Consider the following 24,949-nt stretch of genomic DNA (forward strand, 5'->3'; position numbering starts at 1 on the left):
TTCTTAAAACTCTTTGGACTGCTTTGATAATGTTTCACTGTATTCCACTAGCCCTCATTTCAATTTATATTTAAAGCAGCTATAGTCTAAACAGATCAATAGGTACATATAGTTTAAGAATTATCATGGTGGTTGATTACAAACAAACGGTAAGATGCCCCTCTGTGGACATTTTTCATTCTTTTTGCTGCTCTAGAATGTCTTCATAGAGAGCATCCAAATAAATAAGAGAGTTTAGGACTGTGTTATTAATACCTTGTTTTTGGCATTAACCCATGTTTAAGTGCCAAATGTTGGTGCCATTTCGAATGGTCTTTTTCTGTTTTTGAGTATTGAAGTGCTACAATGTGAACTGCCCAGCTAATGTCCCGACTAGTAATAAGCAAGTAAAATACTGGTGTGAGCCAACACATTTTCAAACCTGAATTTGAAACAAACAAACAACATCAACAACAAAAAAAGAGCAGCATGCAAAACATCCTGGTGTAGGCAATATATCCAGCACAAATAAAAGAGAAATATGCAGAGATAAAATATGCAGTCATAGACATATTCTGTATTGATACCTTCTGAAAAATTCCATGATGATTAATTCTAGGTGGCAATCAGGTAAAAAAGTGTGTACCAGTCAGAGATATAAGAGAGTTCCTGCTTGATTCAGAAGAGCAAACCACATGTGTGGTTCAAGTCATTGTTTTTGGTTTTATAAACATACTGATACAATTTTCAGAGACAGAATTACCATCCAGAGGATCTCAGTTCACAGAACATCACATTTATAGACAACCTACTTGCACCTCTGAATTATATACAAGGTGCACACTTCTGAATTGGTGCTGTTGTAAGAAACACACACCGGGCTGCCTGCTGAAATAGCTTTCTTGTGACTTCTTTTTCCTCTTTCATTCTGAAGTGATGCCAGAGTCCTTAATTTTCAGTTTATGCTGTCTTTATGGCTGCTGCGATCTGTATTGTGATTTAGTTCTTGATTTTTCCACTGGATGCTTGTTCCATTCATGGGCACTGAAGTCACTAGACTTTTAGACTGAGAGCAGCAACAGCAAAGACATGACTGGAAATTAATAAAAGAAAAAATGATTAGCATGATTCTGCCAACCCTATGCAGTTTGCCAACATATCCTTTGTGAACAGATTGTTTTAGGTGAAGAGAGAATGCCACACCCCAATAAAATTTTTGTCATAAAATTTGATTTGTCATAAAATTTTGTCATAAAATGTAAATAATTCTTCTAATGAACTAACAAAAGATAGCAAATCTATTTTAATCAACTATTGTATTTTTCAAAAGCGCATATCAGCTATTCATAGCTGGAAAGTTTTTTGGAAAGTTTTTTTTCTTTGCAGATAAAACTACTTCAGTCTTCCCTTTCACCATTGTCTTCTCCACTATTTACTCTTATTTTCTTTCTTTCTTCCTATGTGTCTCTGTTGGTGAAGGGTGACTTGCCTAGACATTGTGATAAGGAAACTTAGCCTTGTAATATGTTTTGCTGTGTTGCAACTAGAAAAATGCAGGTAAAAGACATAGTGCTTATTTAATTGCCGAAGTCAACTCAGGTGTCTAACTTTGGTATTCAGGCCTGAAAATTTTAGTCAGGATGTGATTGTTTAACTGCAGGCAGATTGGGTATGTTCTGTGCATGTTTTTTGTCCCCCCACCAGAGTGGGAAATACATTATCAAACCAATTCTACTTCATGTACATACCACGTGCAGATAAACAGTACTTAACAAGAGCATGACTATCTCAGTGCTTATTTACAGATGAGGACTGTGTCAAGCTTATTTACTGGTTTAGCATTTCAGATAATGAGGATAGTTTCAGCTCCCAGTTTGGTATGTGTGCTATGTGACCTGCTAGCTAGTAAACTGGATAGTTTATAACCCTTCATTCCTTTACATGTCTCTCCTCACAACTGAGGAAAATGGATAGTAAATAAATGGCTTAATAGATTTCATGAATTAGATCTAAAATCTCCTCAACAGTATCTTACCTGGAAGCAGTTTTTGAACTTCTTGCTCACAAAATAGAGAGCTATTGGGTTTATACAAGAGTTCATGGTTGCCAGGTTGATGCTGATATAGTCCAGCGGCAGCAAGAAACTAGGCAACAAAAGAATAAAGAAAACATTTAAACTCTCTATACTGTCACTGCGTCTGAGCCATTTTTGGTTGCAGTCTCTGTCCTAGGTTCTGTCAAAGAAACTATTCCCTGTCAACTAGCTCCTTCAATCTAATCTTTTACCATGCCATATCTGGGATAACCTGTCTCACAGAAATTCACAAAAGCAAGAGGAAAGTGCTTGCAATAGCATTAGACAACATTTACTGTATTTTTTGTAACCCATTACAGCAGAAGTCCCTGAAAAGAGAAGGATGTGGAAAAAAAATCAGAAAATACAATCAGTCCTTCAGACATGGGTTACATGCGTAATGACGTTTATTATATAATCTCCAATGTGCTGCGTTTATATTTATATTACATTTGTATTACACTTGATTAATATAAGAAAATAGGGTACCTGAGTAGTTCACATCTGCCAGGGTCTCTTTCGTTGTATACCATTTTTTTCAAAATTCGGCTCAGATGGAGAGGGAACCAGCAAAGAGCAAAAATCACGACTAGACAGAAAACTGTCTTTGCAACTTCTCGACGCTAGAAGAAGAAGTAAAGATAATGATTATTGATTGCCTAGTTCATATTGGTAGGTGCCTACAATGCAGTGATGTAGGCAGCAAATTAAGCAATCTGGATGGGCATGCAAGGATTCCCAGAGCAGGACTGCTGGGCTACCTGCTCTCTGTGAAACCTTTTTTATTGAGCTAGTTCTTGAAATCTGGCCGTCCTCAGCAGAGCTGACTGATCAGTTAGACTACAAAAGCTAGAGCACATGGGTGACAGCGGCTGTCACCGAGCTGTCACCTAAGGAAAAATCCATTACTAGACTTTCCTGAACCTGACTCCATTCCCAGCCATTCCTATTACTCTGCAACTCAAAGTTTTCTGGCAATCCCTGGCAATTTGTACGTTCTGGCATAAATGCATCCTCCAGTAACCAGTCCAAGCAACATGGCAACATGGTTATTATGGGAAAAGAGGGAGGGAAGGCTGCCTCCCCCCCGCCCGACACCATGCTAGTCCTGCCAGGGGGAGTAGATTATGTGGGGTGCTGGGAGAAGCTGCTGAGAGAAGCAAGTGGAGGGTCTGCACGATGGGGGCATCTCTGGTCTGCACAGGCTGCAATGGGCCAGCAGGGCAGGACCCCTGAGAGAGGGCACTGCTGTAGGGATTCTAAATCGAGGAGATTTCTAAATCTCTACATCAAAGGAGTGGGATTTGATGGGCTAGAGTTAACATTGTATCTTATTGTGTGACTAAATGCAGTGAAAAAAAAGTTACAAATTATTTTTAAAATTCCAATGAGGAATGAAGCATCAGAATGTGCTGCAAAAGCACCAAAGTGAGATTTGGCAATTTTGTGAGTGACTTTACTCTGTGATTACTTGTTTATGCAAGCCTCCAAATGTTCTTTTTCTACAGCCAGTACAGTTAGCATAGTGGTACTTCAACAATGAAACAAGCTTAAAAAATCCAGCTTATCCTAAAACTAGGTTACTCTCAGTTGTGAGATTTTCTTTGTTTGTTTGATTTTTTTTTTAGGACACAAAACTTGTGCATCAAAGTATACCAAAAAATAGGGAGGCCTCGTGGAGTTCTGTCTTTATGAAGAAAATTTGAAGGTTTTTTTTTTTTTTTTTTGGCCAATCTTTGTCACTAAATTCCAAGGCCAGCGAAAGGTTAAAGAGCGAAACTGTCACACTTACGAAAAGAGCTGAGCTTCCAGAACACGTTGTCTTCAATATATCCTTATTGTCTTCAATATATCCTTATAATATGATCTCTTATGTTTCAGGCTTGACTGAATATCTTAGGGTCATAAATAGCCTACACCTTCACTCTCTATTTTTATAAATTATTGTGTTCAGATACATTTTGATACATATTTACCTGCTTAAGATGTTCACTGAGAGCAATTCTCAAATTACTGTTCCTTCTGTTTAACATTTCACAAGTCATTAATGTGTAAAAGATAGCAGTACATGCCAGTGGCATGCAGAAATAGAAACCAAACAGCCACCAGTCCTTCGCGTCTTTGTAAAACTGCAGAAAAGAAAAGAGAAGGTATTTTCTTAAAATTCAAAGAAAGTAGCACAGAAATGTAACAGACAGTATGACAATTGGTGTGGTTCTTTCAGAGTCCAAGTCTGTTGGTAAACAGTACTGAACTATGTCAACTTTCCTATCGTTTTGATCTATTTCAGACTAACATCAAAGCGGGATTTGTGGCAGTGTAAATACTTAGTTTACCTTCCAGTCTCCAGCTTGTACCTTTGTTTTAGTCTGTTTTGAGTTGGAATTAATTAATTGTGACCGTGGTTTCTGAACGTGTACTCCCATTTATGAAAACTGGAGCTCAGTTTTCACAAAAATGACATGCCCAAATGTAGCAAGTGTCAGTTTGCGATAACAAATCTCACTAAAAGCCTCGGGAAATGCCATTTACCTCTATGGCTCCTGTCCTGATTCCAAAAAAGGAAGGTTCAAAATGTCTTGCAGGCTTAATCATCTTGTGTTATCAGTGAAAAGATTGCAACTTGGTTTGCTTATGTTGTAGGCAGATAGAGGCCACTTCGTAAGTATTTGTCTGTTACGTGCAATACTGAAGACCAGTGGCATCCAGTGTTATAGTTACTTAATTTTAACTCTTTGCCTGCCATTTATACCATATGACTTTTGTGACTGGGCACATTACTGTGCAGTAGCATTACTCTGCTGTGTAATTTTAACTCCTCATTGTGGTTTAAGGCTTTATGTATTTAGAATTGTACTTCTCTACAGGTAATGATATTTACAAACTTCAGAAAATATTGTATTTTAGTATTTAACTTTTATGCTCAGCCAAGACTGTGCCTTGAAGTATGACATTTTAAATGCTTCCTGCCTGTATGTTACTAGTCACTGAGATGGATGCATGCAAAAGGGAACCTTCTTTCTCATAATCTTTCCTTCAGTTTGTTTATCCTTAGTGGATGTGCTCTTGTAGCATCACAGTTCCCACACCAAATGTCAAAATGCTAATAACTGAGGATTATGTGAATCCCTTTTGAAAATGTCAGACATCTGACATCTTGTTTACATTTAGAACTGCATAGTGCAAAACTTTGAAAGGTGAAAATGAACCTAATTTAATAGACCTGTATCTAACAATGATATTTTTAAAATTTGCTTTAGTTATGTCCAAAAGTAGAGTTTCTGAGAAAAGGGAAATGTTCTTAATTTGTTTCCCCTCCCACCCTGGTAGGGAGCATAAGTTGCTACCAAGTTTGCTAGTTTAGCATGCCCTACGTGCCCTGCTGGTATCTAGGCCACAACCCCACCTCAAAGGACATTTTGCACTGTGATGATTAGCTTGTTTTCTCCTCATCATCAGTCTCAGCCCTGGGAAAGGAGGGGCTGCAATCCACTGCATAGCTGTACTTCTCCTTGGCTCCCAGGGGCTGCATTTCCCCCCGGGAACTCAGCTTCTGCCAGGAGAAAACCAGAAACCAGTAGGCTCCATATTTTAAGAGTGTACTGAGGAGAAATATCCTTCTGCAGAGAAAAAGACTGCAAATACATGGAGATTATTATTTTTTTTTCTGTGGAAATTCTTTCTGGTCAGACATGAAGAGTGTTGGCTGGGCAGCATAGCAAAACGTGCACTAGGTGAATCCGTGCTGTGTTTATGAGGCAAACTGTTTGTGCTGCTTGCCTAACAGCTTTCGTGAGCGCGTCCCGCCAGTCACAAAGAGCACACGGCCAGTTCTGTGCCTCAGCCCTGACCTGTGCACTAGTGCTGCACAAAGACCTGGCTTTGTGCAGTTGCAGAACCTGCATGGAAATGCCTGCAAATGATTAATTATGGAAGCTGAGCTTCACAAAGCTTACATCAAAGCACAAAATGGGGTTGATTTAAGAGGAATAGACATTCTTTTGTTTGTCTTGAAAGTCCACATGGAACTGGTTTTCTACAGGAAATGTGCATTTTAAACAAGTTTCCTAGTGCACTCAACCCGTTGGGAATCATGGTCAAGCATGAATCTTTCAAGTCTTTCAAGGATTGCTTTAAACATGAATAAAGCTCCTCTTAAAAACAAAAGTTAATCTTAATTCCATCCCAAAGTTTAATGATTGTTTGTTGTGGTGTTTGTGGTAGTAAATATGATAGTTAAGTTAAAATGTTATTTCCATTTTAATATCATGTTTTTACTTGCTTGCAACTCTTGAAACATTATCATTTTGAATGAGGCTTCAAACACTTAATTCTCAGCTTGAAAGTAAATGCTGGTTTATTTCCTGGAAAATCCACTTGAGGCTGGGGGGACTTGGTGCTTTTGAATTGTACTGAGCATGTAAAGGATACTAATTACACTAAGAGCAAAAGAAAAGAAAAAAAGAAGAAGCTCTTCTACTTACTGAGTTAAGAACAGAACAATAATCATGAATATTAACATGCCCTCAAAAGACAAAAAAGTCTTGAACTGTGAGGTTTTGGTGAATAGTGAGGAGAAAACCATTCTTAGGGAGAGAAAAAGTGAAGATTGTCCAGGCACATTTGTGGAAAAAAAACTCAGCCATATAAAAGCAAAAAGCCTAGGTATGCTACAGTATATATTTCATTAATTGCATTCCTGTTCTTAAAATATCTACAGCCATAGAATCTGTAAACTTTAGATATTGTAAATCCTGGGCAACTCTACTCCCTCTTCACCTACATGATTTATTTCCATCAGGGAATGGCTTTTGTTTTCTCTTGCTCATGTCTCTAGCTGTTTCTGCCTTCCCTGCAGTCTGCATAACCATATTGCCATTGGGGATCTTCCACTGAAAACCATAAATCACATACCCCCTTTATTTTCTAATTTTTCTAGCTCTTTTGTGCCTTCTCCTCCTCAGTTCTAGCCTGCACTATGTTCTCATCCCATAAAAGGAGAGGTGTCAGGCGTTTGAAAACAAACAGAAACTTGAACTTTATCATAAAAAAAATCTATTTCCAGAAAAAAGAAGGTGGAATTACCCTTAAAATTAAGACCTTGCATTATCTACCTTCTCTCAGACAGAGCAGAACAATCATCGTTTTTCATTGCCGAGTGAGCTGTAGCTGGCCCTGCTTTAGGTCCACAAAGGAAAATATGAGAGACCTTTCTCCATTTTATCAGTGGAGGGTCAGGCTATCCCTCTGTGTAGTAAAGTTAACTCTGGAGTGGCTTTTGCCTTGAACAAGCTAATGTTGGCATTGACAGCTGTTAAACCACAGCAGCATTGTGGATGAGGGCTATGAAACATGCCCAAGAAGCCTGATACCTGCTCAGGCACTTCTCTTGCTCTGCAGTTTGTGTTGCTGTGTCTAGATGACAGCTATCAGTGAGCAATTTCCTACGTTAGAGATGGGAGCCTGTCAAATTTGTAGACATGAATTCTTATAAATGAAGGGATTATGGTGCTTGACTTGGTGAATGGCATTTGGAAGATTTCTGTTAGAGCGTGGTCCCTCCCTTTTCCTTCTCTGCCAGACGCGCTGGCTGCTGCACACAGAGCAATGACGCATCGCAGTAAAACACGTTTCCCAGCAGTTACAAGCTCCGAGGTGTTATACCTGGAAGCACAATTCCTCCAAAAGCTCCACCTACACTGATGCTGTTCTTGACTGTACTTTAATCAGGTGTTTACCATACCTTACTGCTTTAAGCATCCTCGCTATTGAAGGAATGAAACTGTTAAGTTACATTTGCTATCTCTGAATGAAAGTAGAGATTAACCACTTTAAATGAAGAATCTTTCTTGTTCCAATATACATTGGAACACATTTTACACTTTAATGGATGAATAAAGCATATTTATTACACTGTTGACCCTAAAAAGAAAAAAAAAGGATGCTACTTACCAGCATAAAATTATTTGTAGGACTGAGCATGCAGGTAACATAACTTTCATCCTTGTATCTGAAAGGTACCACAGCAAAACCAATTGCTTCTGGAATAGCCAGTATAAAGGACAGAAGCCAAATAGAGAAAATTTCAATAGCAGTGATCATAGGGATCCCGATTCCCTGAACACGGCTCCAGGAGGCAACTGCTCTGTACCTGCAAGAGACAGGCATTAGACTGCAATCTCCAGGATCTTCCTTAAACCCAGAGCTCTTGCTCTACTTTAAATGTTAAATAAAATCCTAAGGGTTAAATAAAATCCTAAGCCACCCCAGCTATTTTTTTTTTATCTTGCATTGTGTTTTTTATATATACACTAATGATTTCTGCTTAAAGTAGGCATGGTTTGTGAGGCCAGGCAATATCAATATTTTAGTAGATCAACTTACATATTAGAAGGAAAAAGCCTTTCAGACCCAAAAGCTATTCTACAGATCTGAAGCAGCTGGTGTCCTTCAGCCACATCAGTAATAACTGCAGTGCTATCCAAAGGGAAGTCTTCTGCTTGCATACAATGAAATACTGTGAGAATACTCTTCATAATGTGAAAATGCACTTGTTTTACATTATATTTAAATATTAAAAAATACTGAGTTTATGAGGCATTTTTATATTAACCTTAGACTACAACTGAGTGTTACAGCTGTCTGGCTGCCAATTCAAGTCTTTTAGACTCTGCACCTTTCCAGTAAGGATCTGAGGTGCACAGCTGAAGAAAGACTGTATGTGCCAGAAACAAGGCATTTTCCCCATGACTTCATCCCTTAGATAGAAAGTTTCTCTGTGAAAAGAGGAAGTATTGAAACCTGCTTTCCTGTAAATATGTATCTCATAGCTGGAATCGCTGATAAAAGGTGAGAATTCTTAAAGAAGCTTTACACATAGTCAGGCATTTATAGGATTTCTCTCTTTTCTTCTTGCTATCTTTACCTTCTCCATCCCTTTCATGGTGGGAGATTTTTATTATCAAGCTGCAGTCTTTCTGCATGTCTTTCTCCTCTACTTGTCCGACAGAACTTGTAGGGATTTCTCATTCTTGAGACCTCGACATCACTACCTCAAAATTAGAGCAAGCACAAGCACGGTTTGTTTCTTGCAATAATCTGATATACATGTAGGACAACTTTCTTTCATCTGTGGCACAGCATTTCCTAAACTGCTTATTTTACTTCCTTAAAATAGTTACAGCTTCCCATCTGGAATTATAGCGCTGCATGGCTTTATTATGGCATCCACTGATGCAACATTCTTCTCTAGCTGAGGGGGGAAAAAATCAAGAAAAATGTTCCCTTACTTTAAAAATATCAGGGCAAGAGGTCAAATTAAGCAGACTAAGGTTTTATAAGGAGCAGTGTCATTTTATTGCCCTGGCTTTGGCAGGTATTCTTTTCTTCCTCAGACATGCCCCCTGAGCCCTGGCAGAGTGCTGGATGTGTGCTGCTGCCACCTCTGTTTTTGAAACTTTGCCAAGGCAGGAGCCAGGTCGTGATTTTAGGAAAGTACTGAGGGCTTGAGGGCTCCCGCCTAGCAAGTGTTTAAGCAGATGAGCGCCTCAGGTTGGAGAGTTTGAGTATACTGGGAAGGGACAGAGTTTGGATTTCGGAGTTGGAAGGGATGAAGAGCTTCTGATGAGAACAAGAATTAAAAGAAGTAGGACCCCAGAGATCAGTAAATGTCAGAGTTATTACAAGGCATCCTCCCCTTACCAACTTCTCTGAACAAAACAGAGGGAAGAACATGCAGGAATTGAAGATCAAGCTCTCAGCCCATCAGGAAAACTACAGAAAGCATTATCTGACTGGAATCTTATGCTCTGAATACCATACACAGCATAGTCACAGGCATACTAGGCACAGGCCCTTAGAATACCATTTTAACATAAATATATTCATATTAGAATTAATTTTGAATCATAATTGAGATTCTTTCATATTGTTTTTGCCAAATATCAACCTAGGAGTTCCATACTCTTGCTACTATTGAGCTGTTCTTGCTCATCATGAGATCACAGCAGTTCTTCATTTTAAAGATAGTCAGTAGTATATTGACTGAAAGTTTTTAATTTAATAATGCTCTTTTTGCTTTTTTAAATGTAGAATCTTGATTATCTAATACATTTACTGGAAGTTGGTCTGTTAGATGAAGGTGCCTTCACTCTCTCATCTCACTTAACCTTAAAATCCTCTCATTGCCTGAGACATAAGCAATGTTTTGTAAAAACTCAGAAGGGAAAATACCCTTCCTCCTAGTTACATGCAGGCTCTGTTCAGAGAGTCAGATTGTAGTTCACATCATGACCCAGAGTTTAAACATGCCTGAGAGGCATCTGTAACAAATGTGAGCTTCCTGTGCAGGGTAAGTGGCTCGTGGGCTCTTACATGTCAGCTTCCGAAAACCCTCTCCAAGTGTGAGTGAGCACTGTTCCCCTTGGCCACACACAGCTAAACGTTAATGCACTGGATGTGGAAGCAGCACTAGTCAGGAGTGGAGTTTCTCAGCAGAAGGAGGATATAGTCAACACAGAGACCAATCCTTATAGAAGAGAACAAGCTCTTTCTCTAAAGCCTGAAGCTGCAGAGCTCTGAATTGCTTGTAACAATTGATGCCATCTAATGCTGAGTGGTACCCCATATGTACACCCACATAGCCAACTAACTATAAATAATCTACTTTCAGAACTTTTTGAAAACAAAAATGACTAAAGTTGAAGACTAGAAACAGTCTAGCTATGACAGCACAGAGCTGCCTGCTGACTGATTTTTCTTATTAAAAAGACTACTTTAGCTGATGTGGAGTTTTGGACCATATGGTTGTGCTACTTACAGTGCCAATCCCTAACTGGTAGAAAGTGCTGTCAGATCCTCATTTCACTGTCATTTAACCTGGATATACCTCATCTTAGCTATCATATGTTTTCTCAAACACATTATCTGCAACTATTAGAATAGCACCAGCTGATAAAGAATATATCCTTGGCAAAACATGCGAACGGTGAGAGGAAGTTAAATAGTCTCAGTCTAATCTCATACAAGATTTTATACTGAAAGGCTATGTGATTGCTGTGGGGATTAGTTAGTGCTTGTAAAAAATATATATCCGAATGTAAAGGGAAGGCTTCATATGAGTTACTTGCAACTTACAAAAATAGATGCAACAGCCTAGTAAAATTAAGTAAGAATTAAGTAAGATTAAGCCTAGTAGAATTGCATTTGGTCAGAACTTGGCTAGCAAATTCTGAACTTCATGTGTATTTGATCTAGGAGATACTGCTTAGAGTAATCCTCAGGGCTGTATTTTACCATTTGGGAAACTGAATTATTTTTATAGTGCCCAAACTCATAAAGGAAAGGAAATAGAGCACTACCTGCAGGAGTATGGCTTTTTGTTTTTGGGTTCAGCTTGTGTGTTAACATAGGAGTTACTAAAGCAGTAAGAACAATATTTTGGGTATGGATGCTACAAAGTCACCCATCCCTTGTAAACTTTGTATATCAGTTCTTTGTGTAAAACCAAGCAAAGCTTATTCTTAAAGTCTACATCACTTTATTAATACATGCAATGAAGTTTATTTATCAACAATTTGTGTATCAAAATTCCTTGTATATTATATAGTAAAACATGATGTAGCTAACTCAAGACCGAGAATGAAAGTTTTTGTAGAAGTGAAAACTTAATCTGCTATTGCCTAATATATATGACAAAGGGCATAAAGGAATAGTATTTAAAACCTTCTTAGCTGTTGTCATATTATCCTGTTCATGTATCTTCTTCAGCACTTCTAGCAGAGGCATTAATTTTTGAAAAATCAAAAGCTAGTTTCCTGCATGGTTTTCACTAAGATTCAATTAGTAATATTTGTTATCGCAATTAACATGGTAATTATATTCCACCGGCAGTGAGTTGACAACAGTCACAATTATTTTTAAGACAGATTTGAACGGTAATCCAGGATTAGAATACAAAAATTCTTCATAGCCGGGCATATGTTTAAAACTTTTGCTTGCCTTGTGCTATATGAAAAAAAATGGCTTTTAGTAGGCAGAGTTTAAAAAATTGTTGTGAAATAAATCCCAATAGTTATACTGAATCCTATATGCTTTTGAGAGCATGAAGAAGAAACTGTGCTAAATGTACGTGCAGGTGACTGCTGAGGAGACCATTCTGAATGCTCCTAGTTTGAGAAAAATATGGCAAAGGAGAGAAGAGTGTCTGACAAAAGAGCAGAATATACTGTACCTGTCCACACTAAGGGCACAGAGATTAAGGACTGTGATTCCCACTGATGCCTTCTGTATAAACGGAAGGAATTTGCATAGGAACTGTCCAAATTCAGAATCCCCAAAAGGCCACTTCTGAGCAAGGAGCTAAAGAAAAGATACAAAATAATCAGAATATTTTAATAATAACTTAGCAAATATGTATTGACTATAATTGTTTCTCGTTTTTAGACACAATCATTTTCACCGTTAGTCCTCCATAGCTCAAGCAAATAAACCTGGATGGTAACACCTGCTGTAGAAGCATGAAAAGTGAGAGCGTAAGCATTGATCTTCTACTGCTGTAATAGTAACTAACATTGTTAAAAGATCTATTTTTTAGTGAACTTCAGCCAGTGGAACTGAAAATCTACTTTAGCCCTGTTATAGCTGGTTTTTATTACCATGTCTCCTCTGAGAACCAACCATTGAAAGCATAACTTGCAGTTCATAATAAGATACTTCATAGCCAAATTCCCGTGCTACACGCAAGTAGATTCTTGTCATTGTAAAGGGACCGCTGTGTAACTCATGGCAGTGTTCACTGCCAGATTCTTAAGTGTGTGGAGAAAACACTGTGCATACATAATTTGCTCCATATTATGCTTTAAGGACTAACATCATACATGTGAGCTTTCTCCAAGGCAATGGAAAGGCACTCATTTAGAAAGATGTGGCTGAGTGGCTGGTGTTTTAATTAGTATTTCCTAGACGGCATTAACATAACCAATATGAATACATTCATTCCTGTGAATAATTAGTAAGTAAACACTAATCTTTCTGCCTGTAACTGTTAATGCTTCAAACAAGTAAATATTCAAAATACATGATACAAAATTATTCAGGATAATTAAATCTATAACAGACCACAGAGAGTTACAGATGATCTCACTGTACTAAGCATCTGGGCAATGAACTGGCAGTTTAAGTCCATACAGAATATTGAGCTCTAACTTAAGCAAATACCACTCAGGAAAGGGATTGTGGTGTTACCATGGCCAGTTCTTCTGAAAAATGAAGTTGTTAAACCTTCTCACCAGAAAAGGATGGATGGTTCTTGCTCTACAGTTTTCTAATCCTTCTCCCCAAGCCTTTGCTACTCAACCTATGTCAGAGGTAGGATATTAAGTTCTTTTTCTGACATGGAATAGCTGCTCTTAGACTATTTTCAACTTCAGTTCAAGTGGTGGCATAATACAAAGAGTTAGATTAAAAGAGCCAGGCATACAACTTTGGCACCATCCTAGATGATGCTCTGTCTATCTCCTGCACAAATAGGGAACATTTTTCACTGCAATACTTAGTAGTAATCATTGTCTCATTGCTACATATGGATTCATCTTCTGATTTCTATTAAACCATACTGAAAAAAAGGCTGGAACACAGAATATTTTGGTGATACCTTGAAAAGGTAATTCTAGATCTTTTTATTTTCTTCAGAGAAGTTTAGCAAGTGATATATTTTAGAGTAACAATTACAAGCCAAACCCAAGCTTGTGGAAGCTTCTGAAATCTAGTTTTGCTGAAATTCTGTTCTAGACCAGAGTCTCGGTTTTATGTAACTAAAAGAGATTTAAACTTCACAACAGTTTTATTTGCCAACATCAGCAAAGAATGGAGATTAGTTGGTGTGGCATAGCTAGCATCTCCAGTAAGTACAATATGTATGATGTATTATGAGCAGAAAGAGCAAGGATCCACCTTCTCACCTGCATAAATGTACAGAGGGACATTTCTTTCTGCATACAAAATTGAGTACAACTTTGCATATAAAAATTAGTTTAAATTAAATTCTTACAGTAATAAATAACAGAACCTCTGAAACATAAACTACTACCCTAGAAACTTTTGTAGCAGAATAGTAGGATCACTAGGATTGGTGGTTTAAATATTGTAAATAATAATGAATGTAAAGAGATTATACCTGCAAATTCTCAAATATTTCCTCAGGTTTTATCTCTATTTGATAAACAAATAGAGGAAAACTTCAGATGATTTATAGCTAGACATTACCATAAATATTTGCAGGGCATATTTTTGCTTTTTGCCATTAATTAGTGCATCAGGCTTTAATTTATGTCAGGGGCCACTGAAGTGCTGTTGGAGAGAGAAGGGCTGATTTGGAAGGTAATTCTCTAACCAATCATAGTCACATGGAATTTCAGCTCTGAAATTCAGATGAAGGTTTTAGTGCAGACCCTGGATAGTCTGTAATCATGCGGTGTCTGCATTTGGGCCAGATCACAATAGTGTTCAGGTACCCCTGGGTAAGGTTAAAATAGAGGGGCACTGCCAAGGGAAAGAGTTCCTAGTAGATTTTTATCAATCCCCTGTGCCAACCAGAGCCGCCAGGTTCATTTCTCTCATTTCTCATTAGTGGTCCCACTTCAGGAGGCAAGGGAAAGGCAGCCAGCTCTTCATTTACGTGCACTGAGAATGGCTCTATGTATATCCAGCAATGGAAATGAACAAGCACTTTGTAGTGACTGTGAAACTCTGGTACTACAAAGCAAATATTAGCTTCAAAAAGGAAAGTGCTGTACTTAAAAAGGTTCACTTAGTCATTACTCTTCACAGGGAAGCTTTCTCAGAGTTCCAGCATGTACACATCTCCACGCCCCAGGAAGCTCTCCTTTTTTAAGATGAAAAGTATTTTATTCCTTTTGTTTTTTACCTTTTTCCACTAATTGACGTAACATCAGTATCAAATGATTAGACGTTCTTTTCAAGTTGATTTTAATCAAAATGATTGGTATCAGGGATAAGTTACTTGATTTTTTTAAGATGAACTTTACTATCACTTCTGTGAGTGTAGTGCGTTATGATTCCACATCAGCTATGCATTCATTACTTCTCTGTGCATCAGGGGCCAGTTTCTTCCTATGCAGACATTTTTAGTCAGCAAATCAGATCCTGTCTCTGGTTATGCTAATTTTACACCAAAACAAGTCCATTGCCTCTTTTCTACCCTAGCAGGATACGGAGATGTCAGAGGGAATGGCATATTTATTTTCTAAGAAGAATTGGGTCCATTAGGCCTCACTTACATAGGTAGAAGATAAAGACTAGGAGCACCGGCTCTGCTCTTTCAGTGCTTTTGCATGTTTTAATGTCAGAACAAAATGGGTATTTTCACATATTTACAAAATTTTAGTGGTTTTTCAATCAAGGCACTAGGACAGAAGAAGGAGGCCCATTATCCCAACTTGTATCCCACATCTCCTTGATTTGAACAAATGGATTCTGTCTCTGCACCCTCACTGAAAATCTCAGAGGTTTCAAAATGAGACGTGTGGCAAAGGAAATATACTTTTCCCCATGTGTATTTTGCAACCCTGGAGGGTTTTGAATGTGGTGCAATTCCCAGGAGAGTGTGTGTAGTCAAAAGCATGTTTTTACACTGAAATCACAAGCAGAGATTTCAAGGTTCTACTGTCAGTCTTAAGAAACAGCTACAGCTTTCCAGAGTATTCTCCTCTTTGCTCCTTTCTGTGGCCTTTTTGCCCTGACGCTGCAGCTTGAAGCAAACAAGACAGCAGCGCTGAGAACATTCCTTTGCAGTGGTTTTTAAATGTCACTCAGTTGGTTTTAGTCTGCTGCTGTTGCTGTTTTCTAACCCCTGTTAGTGTACTAGCTGATGTACAAAACATAGATAAAGCCCCGCTCTGCATCCCAACCAATTTATAGTGTAAAGAGAGAATGTTATAATCCAGAGACATGAGCATTCACCAGTGCATGCTCATGTGCATCCACAGTGTTTATCTAATTCTAGACTGATACTGTGTGTTTACAGGCAGATGATGACCCTGGAGCTCAGCCCAAAATAGATGGGCTGGGTTGAGTGCTGGATATGAAATAACTCAGGGCTGCTCTATAAAAAATGCTTTGATTGAACAGCTACATGTTAGGAGGTCTTCTTTCTCTGCCTCATGGTTGCTGAGGATGAAAGCTGTTTTCAAAGATTTATAACTACTCTTTCCTCCTCCCCTCTTATCGTAGTGGTTTAGAGCTTTTCTCCTTGTTTCCTCGTGGGACTGCTGTTCCTGTGCTGACACACAACATGTTTTCTCCCCAGAAGGCGAACTGGTTTTCATATAGACAATGCTTCCTCCTCTTGGAAGCAGCCCTCATGCAGGAGATCATCCTGAGTTTCATGTTCCCATTACCAGTAAAGATCCTGATGGCACAACTCATGTCGCTGTAGCCAGGGTTTATGTTCCATCTACGGCAAGTCACCAGAAATACCCTCCTTATTCCTTGGCTGCTGTTCAGCTTGGGCAGTGAGCAGGACAGGCACCAAGGCAGCAGAATTCTAGTTGTACAGACAGCTTCTGATTGTATAAATAAATGGCATCTGCCAACTGTGCGGTAGGAGTTACAATATCAGTGCATTATCCTTTCCCTGTAATATTGCACAGATTGAAATTCAGGACAAATTTCTCCGTTTTTGTCATATTGTTAGAGTTTTTTTAGCGCTAAATTCTTCTAGGAGACCTTGAGCTGTCTTGGTGCAGCTCTGTCTTAAGTTGTGGTCTGTAATAATGCTCTTGTAAAGCATGTCTGTAAGGTTTCAAGGTACAAGCCACACACAATACCTGATGTTTAGTTGGAATTCAGATAAAATTTGATTGAACATAGTGGTGACCAAGGCCTTTACCCCTGCGCTGACTGCATTTCGTGACAAAAGATGATGATTCTGACTAATGCTTTCCATCTGACTCTGATCTGTGAGACTGGTTGGTTGGGAAAAAGAGTAGGTCGAGTCTCCTACTTGTGGCATTTTGATTCCATGACTCAACCCACCCTTGTGTTTCCAGGAAACTTCATAGCACAGGAAATCACTGCTATATACACTGATATATGTTATTGCCTATAACCCCTATGCCCAATATAGGATTACATTGCAGAACAGCCCCCATCCTCATCCATTTCTCTCTTGGGACCTGCAGATTGTTGCTCTTCTCACATGCATGATTCACCTGTGCTGCAGTATTTTGCTGGCAATGGCTGTAAGAGTGGAGGAGAAAGGAGAATCTATCTCTAACTTTCCTTGCCCTTGTCTTTCTTTCCCTTCTGTTCCTTCTCTTACCCTCTTCTGCTCTCCCTACTCTCCCCTGCTGTAGTGAAATGCCTCAGCTCTGGAGACAGCATAGGGTAGGAAGAGGAGGACACTGAATGAAACTAACTTTTGCACTGCATGGCATGAGAGTGGGACTGAGTATATCATGGTAATATGGTAGTTTGGGCCTTTGCCAACTTTAATATCTCTTGACATTTTGCTTATACTTGAAATCATGACAGTGCCATGGTGCCAAGGGCACACCACACTGCATCTCTTCAGCTGTTCTTTGCAGGAAATACATTCCTGCTTCAGCTACTGCCAAGAGAAGTTTTCTTTCCACTATCTTGGTGGAGAAAAGACTGCCTCTGATTTTTTCTAGAGGGAATAAAGGTTACGTGGGGATGCAGGAGTACCATCAAAAACATCTTTCTCTCTGAATTGCCCCACCACAGCGTTATCTGCAATTTTGTTCCCCTTTGTCCATCTGAGCAAAGGCAGGAGGTAGCAGAGGGTCCCATGCCATTTCAGACTTTTCCTCCTCTTCCCCCCTCAACTCAGCCATAAACAAAAGGGAATGAAAGGGAACGTATAGTTGCTACACAAGAGAAAGTGGATTATGCTTCAATCCTGAAAGTTTTACGCAGATCCTGAAAGGTCGGGGAAAAAAACTTGTTGTTTTTAAGGAGAACATTCTTTCTTGATTAACAGCTAAAAGTTCTAAGTTTTATTTATTTTTTATTTATTTTTTCTGCTTATAACAAAATTCTACTTAGTGGTAAAACATTCCTGACAATTCTAGACATCTCCTTTGTGGTATTTTTACTGTTTACACAGTAGGAGTAGTTTCTTTTTTGTTGCTATCCTGTTGTGTTTGCTGACATCCCATCCTCTTAGGTAGGCTGTTCTCAAGCTGTGCTGCTCTTCTTCAGGGGAATGAGCTGCAAGGTGTGCTTATGTGCAAGGTGATTTGTTGAACAGGAATTTTTCAATCCCTAGGCAAAACACCACTTTCATTATTCCTCTAGCTGTTCTGTCTTTTGTGTGTTGCTAAGAGTGACAGCATTGCTCAAAAATTACCACAGAATTGGTAAACCCTGGATATGCACAGTCAAAACATTATCTTGTTATCTGCAGAGTTCAGCTGATTGAAAACAACACAGTGAACACATTGACATTCTGTTACACCCAGAGATCAGAGATACTCTGAACTTTTACATATCTACAGGGCAGCAAGGCAGGCGTGAGATGCAAAAGGAAAGCCGAGGGAGGTGCTTCCTGCCTACTGAAGGGAAGACCTAGTTCCCCATAAAATCCCAGGATTGCCCATTTACATACAGGACAGCCATTAGTTAAAGGTAGGCTGGATCATGGATTGATTTCTAGGATATAAAATCTCTTTCTCAACTCCTACCTTAGAATGTGTGTTATGTGCTTTCCACCTGGGAGCTGCAGTCTGCAAATGGGGAGAGCAGATGCCAGGTTTATTTTTTCTTGTTGCATCCCTGTTCCAATTTCAGTGATATGGGCCAGGAGGTACTTTAGGACACAGCAATTCCCTTGCTACCTCTAGATTATGTATGATCACTACATGCAGGCATGCACCCAAATAATAGGAAATCATATTCTGAACAAGTTACTTTGTCTTCTGCATCACACAGGATGGAAGCACTGGTAGGAATTCAGCAAAGTTGTTCAGTTAGTAGCCACATTTCCTAATGATGTTTGTGTTGATGTTTGTGTTGAAAAGAATACACAGCACTTGTGACAAATTTTGCCTTTAAAAAGGGTTTCCTTTTCTAAGTAGACTTAATTTTATGTGCTCTGTGGGCTTGGCCTTATTTTCCTTTGAAACAAACTCCATAATTACTATGGATGCCACTTACTTGATTAGTCTATAGAGTCAGTCCCAATGCATTTTATCAGCAACTTTGTCTATAATAATATTAATTTTCTTGGTAAAAACAATCAGTTAGCTGTGCCGAACATCTTTTGATCAAAAATCTGTGCGGCAGATGAGAAGAGATGGGTCCAGCTCCTCACCTACTAAACATTTTCTCTGACGTTCAGAACATTCGTGACTAGCAATGTCCCAACTAGGTCTTCCTTAACTGAAGAGAAAATGCCTGGGGATGTTTACTTCCTGCCAGCTGCCTTATGCAGCATGTAGCTTCACGGGGCTTGGGGCTGGCCACTTCGCAGTATTCTAGGCATCCTAACTCATGTAAGAATGAATACCAGCAAAAACATAGTCTATAAAGGAAAATATCATCTGGTCAAGCTGTTTGAGCACGGGACAAACACATTTATTATCTGTGTTGATGTCTTTGACGTTGCCTGTATCAGTGTAATGATTAGGAAAAGTTTGTAAATCACATTTAAAAGAGAAATTTTAAAAGTGCCTATTTTGCATCATCTGGTGCAAGGAGTTAAGAATATTAAGTAAGACAATATAATCTTACATAGATCATTTAAACATTTTCCTTTGAATCACAAAAAGCGAGAGCTTTACACAAGAGCGAGCTCAACACTTCTCAGCAACACAGTCAAAACTGAATCTTGCCACTCCAAAGGTGAGAGCCTGGACCTACAGTGTTTCTAGCTCCACAAGACCAGAAGGAGCTACAGAGAGTTTTTTCCTAAGGAGAACAGCTGTGCGCTCTAATACTGCTACTGCAAACCGTTTCCAGGGACAGCAGCCGCAGCCAAAGGGCTTTCCAGAGCTCAGGCACAGCCAAAGGGACAGCGGCGCTATGGATATTCTGCTGCTCCTGCCTACCAAAAGCCTTGGAAGACTGGCTAGACTCCTAATGGAAAGCAGTCCTCTAGAGAAGTTTCCTTGCTTTAGCTCCAAACTTAATTTGCTGCATCTGCATGTGGCACTCGTGTGAAATGCAGGTGAGGCAGCGTTCAGCTAAGAGCCAGGCTACCTGAGACGGAAGGAGCATGTATGAACCTCTCTCCTCTTTCATAGCGTAACCCGATCTCTACGTATGTAAGACATGAGTGTTATATTCCCCAGTCTTCTTTTCAATGAAAAGCAGAAATTCTCATGACTTGGAGGCTTCAGGATTTTATGCTGTGGATGTCTGAGGTGTGTATATTTTGGGGAAAGAGGAAAGTTTTTGAAGCCAGGTGCTATAAGCACGTGACTGGAAATGTAATTGGCTTAGAACTGATGTTTCAGTCCGTTAAGGCTGCATTATAATTGGCACCTTTCCCGTAAGACTCAATTTGTTATAATTGATTCAATATTAAAAGCGGACATACTAGAGATAATTAAGTATAATAAGGCTTTAATAGATTTGGAGTATCTTCAAAGGAGGCTAGTGAATATTAGTGATCTCAATCCATTTTACAAATTCCTAAGGGGAATCAACTATATAATTATAGTAATTGGAGAAGGTAAGGGAGAATTTTGAATCTATTGTACAGTAAAAATGATTAAAATGTCAAACACTATGACTATATCCTTAGCCAACATAAAATATGTAATTTCACTTCATTTTTTCCAATAGCATCTGATCACTGTAACTGTGCACATGCCTAACACAATGATGGACTTGGAATCCTCCTAGAACTTCATGTTTTCAGTCAGTACAGTCTTGTAACTGCTTCTTTCCAAAGACAGGCAAAATGGATTTGAATATCAGAAATATTGCCTACTGCCTTTTGAAAATATTTTCAGTATAGATAAACCTTCTTTAAATTTCAGGAAAGTAATTATAGTTGTTGCAATATCACATTATCATTAAATATTATCACACCCTTTTAATTATAGGATTTGTCCCTTGTAATATTATACTAAGTTTATTTTAATATGCAGATAAATGCTTATTACTCTGCTTCCTCAGTAATTCTGTCCTGCTAAAAATTGAAGATCAGGCCTATGCAGTGTGAAGTGTTTCACACTATTTATTTACATAGGATACTATTAAGTTTACATAGGTCCATATAAGACTGACTCTGATATTAAAAAGTATTTAAAGCTCAGAGCTGAGTGTATAAAAAAACTAAAAATGAGGTTTTAATGCCATTTTTTAAAATGTTGCTTAAAAGACTTCCACTTTCAAATTCTACTAGTATTTTCAGTGGCTTGACAAGCAGACTAGTATTTTCAGTGGCCACTTGACAAGCAGAGGTAGATGTTGCCACAGATTTAATGATCCTTAGAGGTCTAAACGTGAATGCCATTTAACAAAGTTTAAAATCAGCTCCTAGTGTAAACAGAGATATCTTTGAATAGCTTATATGAAATGTACTATAAATAATAACAGAATTTCATAGCAGAAGTACGAGGGCTCCACTCTAAATGCTATAAATGCTTCCCTGTATCAGAATATTTGCAGCTAATCTTACATACAATCTTACATTTTTTAAATAATTCATTTTAAAAGTTCAACCACTCAAAAATTACTTTGAATTGCTTCTTGATAGAAATTCCACCAGAAATAAAAACCCTATCCCAGAAAAGATCCATAGAGGCATGAGCCTAATTACCCAGTGAGGGAACAGTATCACAGGAGATGGAGTCCCGCACATCCCGTCTCCCATTAGGCATCACACGGCCGTGGAAGACACGGGTGGAACTCAAGTCAGGCACAGGCGAACGTTTGAGTCAGACTGATAATACAGCAGAAATTACTTCTGCCGACATCAAGCTGAATATTTAATTTTAATTTTCTGGCTGGAAAATTGAAAAATGGAATCTGAAACCTCCATTAAATCACATGCAATTTTCTCCTAGGTTCAAATTCACATTATGTTAAAAACAGATAAAGTTGGAGATTTATCTGTAATTTATATTGCTATTAGATCAAATTTGGCACCTCAGGATAACTTAGATTATATGCCTCTATACATATATAATGTGTAAACATATACACATTTTAAGCCATAATTGAGTTTAAATTTACTATGACCTTTTCCAAGCAATACCTGCATTATAGTAATGTTATTTACATATAAAATACCATTTTCTGGAGAGTTTGTTGTTTTTTCTTTTTTTCTTTCATTTTAAAATACATTTTCAAACTCCATGACACTATTCCTGATAAAAGTCCATACAAAGTGTATGTCTAAACAATCTTTAAGGCCCAAGTTGTAAGGAGTGGATTCTTTTTTTTTTTCATTGTACTATATTTTGTTTAATTTACTAATTTAAATGACCTAAGATTAAAAAAGAAAAAAAAATCATATCCTATTTGCTCACATGCTTGATTATAATCTTCAAGATATAGGTAGAAGTTTGCAAAATTCTTTGAAGATGTTGTGAAATAAGACTTGTCACGTATATTTAAAAAAACAGTTACATTAATTCAAGCTTGTCCCAGAATTATGCAAGTTCATCTTGCATATATACCTCTAAGCATATATTCCATATGAAAAGCACCATCTATGGCTTTATTTAATTAAAATTCCAAACAAAAAAAAAATAAAAAAAAGAGGGAAAGGATAACTTTATTACAGTTAAAAGAGTTTCTGGGAATCTTTTCTATACTTTGGCAAATCCAGATGAAATTTCAAAGACATTCTGTGATGAAGTTGGCCAATCTAAGCCTAGAATGGTTTTTGAAAATCTGCTATTAATGAATATTAAATTAATTTAACCTTAATACTCAGCCAACATGATCTCTCTGTGCACATTCATAATGTGAAGCCAGCAAATCACAGAGAATAATTTCTGTATAAACACAAAGTAAGGATAGAATAGTCTAAAAATAACAAGTACTCCAATGCTTGCTGCCCATTAATGAGAGCAGTTTAAAAAGAAGTCTACTCTCTTTTTTTGGTTTTGGGTTTTTTTCTGTGAGCTATTGTAGCTATAATAAATAAATAGTTCCTATGAAATACCCAAACCCAAGCTTTAGTGAAGTGCCAAATAACCTTGAAAAGAAGATTCCCCTTTTTGTTTATGGAGGGGAGACCCGAGAGCAAAGTTTTGGTTGGAGAACAAAACAAGCTGTATTTTTTTCTCAAGTTGACTATTCATTAATAAAAAATCACAACTTAGACATAGAATTATCCACAGTAAAGAACAGCAAACTTGTAAGGAAACTGCAAGTAAACGGTATTCATGGTTGTGTCCTACCTTGTACACAATGATAGGAATATCAATCACAATATAGATAAGGTCTCCTAGTGCCAGACTGGCTATCAGTGCATTCGGGCCATTCCTCATACACTTGTTCTGGTAAATGATCCTCAGCAGAGTTGCATTCCCAACCATTCCAACGATGAAAATAGCACAAGACACCACTGTGTTAATATATTTAAAAGTTTCAGCAATTTTAGTCTGCTGGGAGCACTTGACAGTTTGGTTGGACACTAGGGGCTGCCGGGTGGTGAGGAGTGCTGCAGAGTCTATCCCTGAGAAGGTGGGAAGATCGTTTCCCAGATCGCTCTGATTGGTGGTGTATCTGTCAGAGCTGTCACTGAGGGCAAGTCCTGGGACCAGCAGCAGCAAGGACACTCTTAAACACAAGGCTTCCATCTTCAACTCCCAAATAAGCAAGGTCAAGGAAACAGGGTTTTCTCAGTGTATCACTGTGGTATTTCTCACTTCTTCAGCTGCGCACAGACAAACTAAACAAAAACAAAAGGAGAAAAAGAATCAATACAACAGGTACATCCCGTTTCTCATTTAGGGAGAAGGGTATTTGAAGATACAGGCTTTTTACAACACCTATGAACAAATATGTATATATTGGTAATCACTGCGCTACTCTGAAATCTAGCTTATCCACATTCGTTAAATGGCCAGCAAAATTCAAACACAAAAATTCCCAATGGCAAATGAAGTTTATTCAAGAGAGATCCTGCAGAGACTTTTTAGTCTGAGGCAGATTTCATATATGAAAGGAAAAAAAATGATGGTGTATGAAGTTCTGTTATAAAATATAATCTTGCAAGAAAAGTGTCGGTAAAAGTCTCTCAGTTAAAGGAGCCTTTGAGAACCCTACTGAATGATGTTTTAGGAAATTCAGAGTTATTATTTCAGGTTTCTGCTAGAAAGTAAGGCAACAACCCTGCATTAAAAAGATAGATCTATTAAATTAGCTAATTTTATAATTATTTTTGATGTACTACAACACTGAGGCTTTACATCATCTTAATCTGTTATCACAATTGCTTGGGTTTTTAAAAGCAGGCTGTAGAGACATGAAATTTAAATCAAAATTTTGACTGGGTTTGCTCGATTTAGCAAGAAGACTTTACAGTCTCAGGGCAGACTTTTGACTAGGACAGATCCTTAAAGTCATATATGAGGATTTACTGTAATAAAAGTATGTGTTTGATTCTTGCATGAAGTCCTTGCAACTCATCTTTAGGCCTGGGCTGCAGCAGAGTTAAGTTTAAATACACAAAAATGTGAGTGTGTTGAAGCATTTAAACTTTTGAGTTAGTATCCTGAGCAGTATCTCCTGGAATTTTCAGGTGGGAATGGGAGCACCAGAGCTGTGTCACACGCAGCCAGAGCCAGCCTCCTGCAGCAGTGGGTAGGTACCGCCACTTATGTGTGTGTACGAGCCAAGGTTGTCCGTTTTCCTTAGGGCAAAGTCTGATCTACGACTATCATTTTTAAC

The 24,949-nt window shown here is 38.3% G+C and overlaps 1 protein-coding gene across 1 annotated transcript; it reads right to left on the reverse strand.

The window, feature by feature from the left end:
* Window position 1: 1 nt before the first annotated feature.
* EDNRA (endothelin receptor type A) lies at window positions 2-23,948 on the reverse strand. Its single transcript, XM_026042614.1, has 7 exons — window positions 23,455-23,948; window positions 12,285-12,412; window positions 8,006-8,204; window positions 4,030-4,182; window positions 2,543-2,676; window positions 2,015-2,123; window positions 2-1,072 (listed from the first exon to the last, which is right to left on the reverse strand). The coding sequence occupies exons 1-7, from the start codon at window positions 23,854-23,856 to the stop codon at window positions 935-937; spliced, it is 1,263 nt and encodes a 420-aa protein (XP_025898399.1). The 5' UTR covers window positions 23,857-23,948; the 3' UTR covers window positions 2-934.
* Between the last annotated feature and the right edge of the window lie 1,001 nt (window positions 23,949-24,949).

The sequence above is a fragment of the Nothoprocta perdicaria genome, unplaced genomic scaffold, assembly GCF_003342845.1.
Source record: "Nothoprocta perdicaria isolate Ctin4 unplaced genomic scaffold, notPer1 scaffold_31, whole genome shotgun sequence".
NCBI lineage: Eukaryota > Metazoa > Chordata > Aves > Tinamiformes > Tinamidae > Nothoprocta > Nothoprocta perdicaria.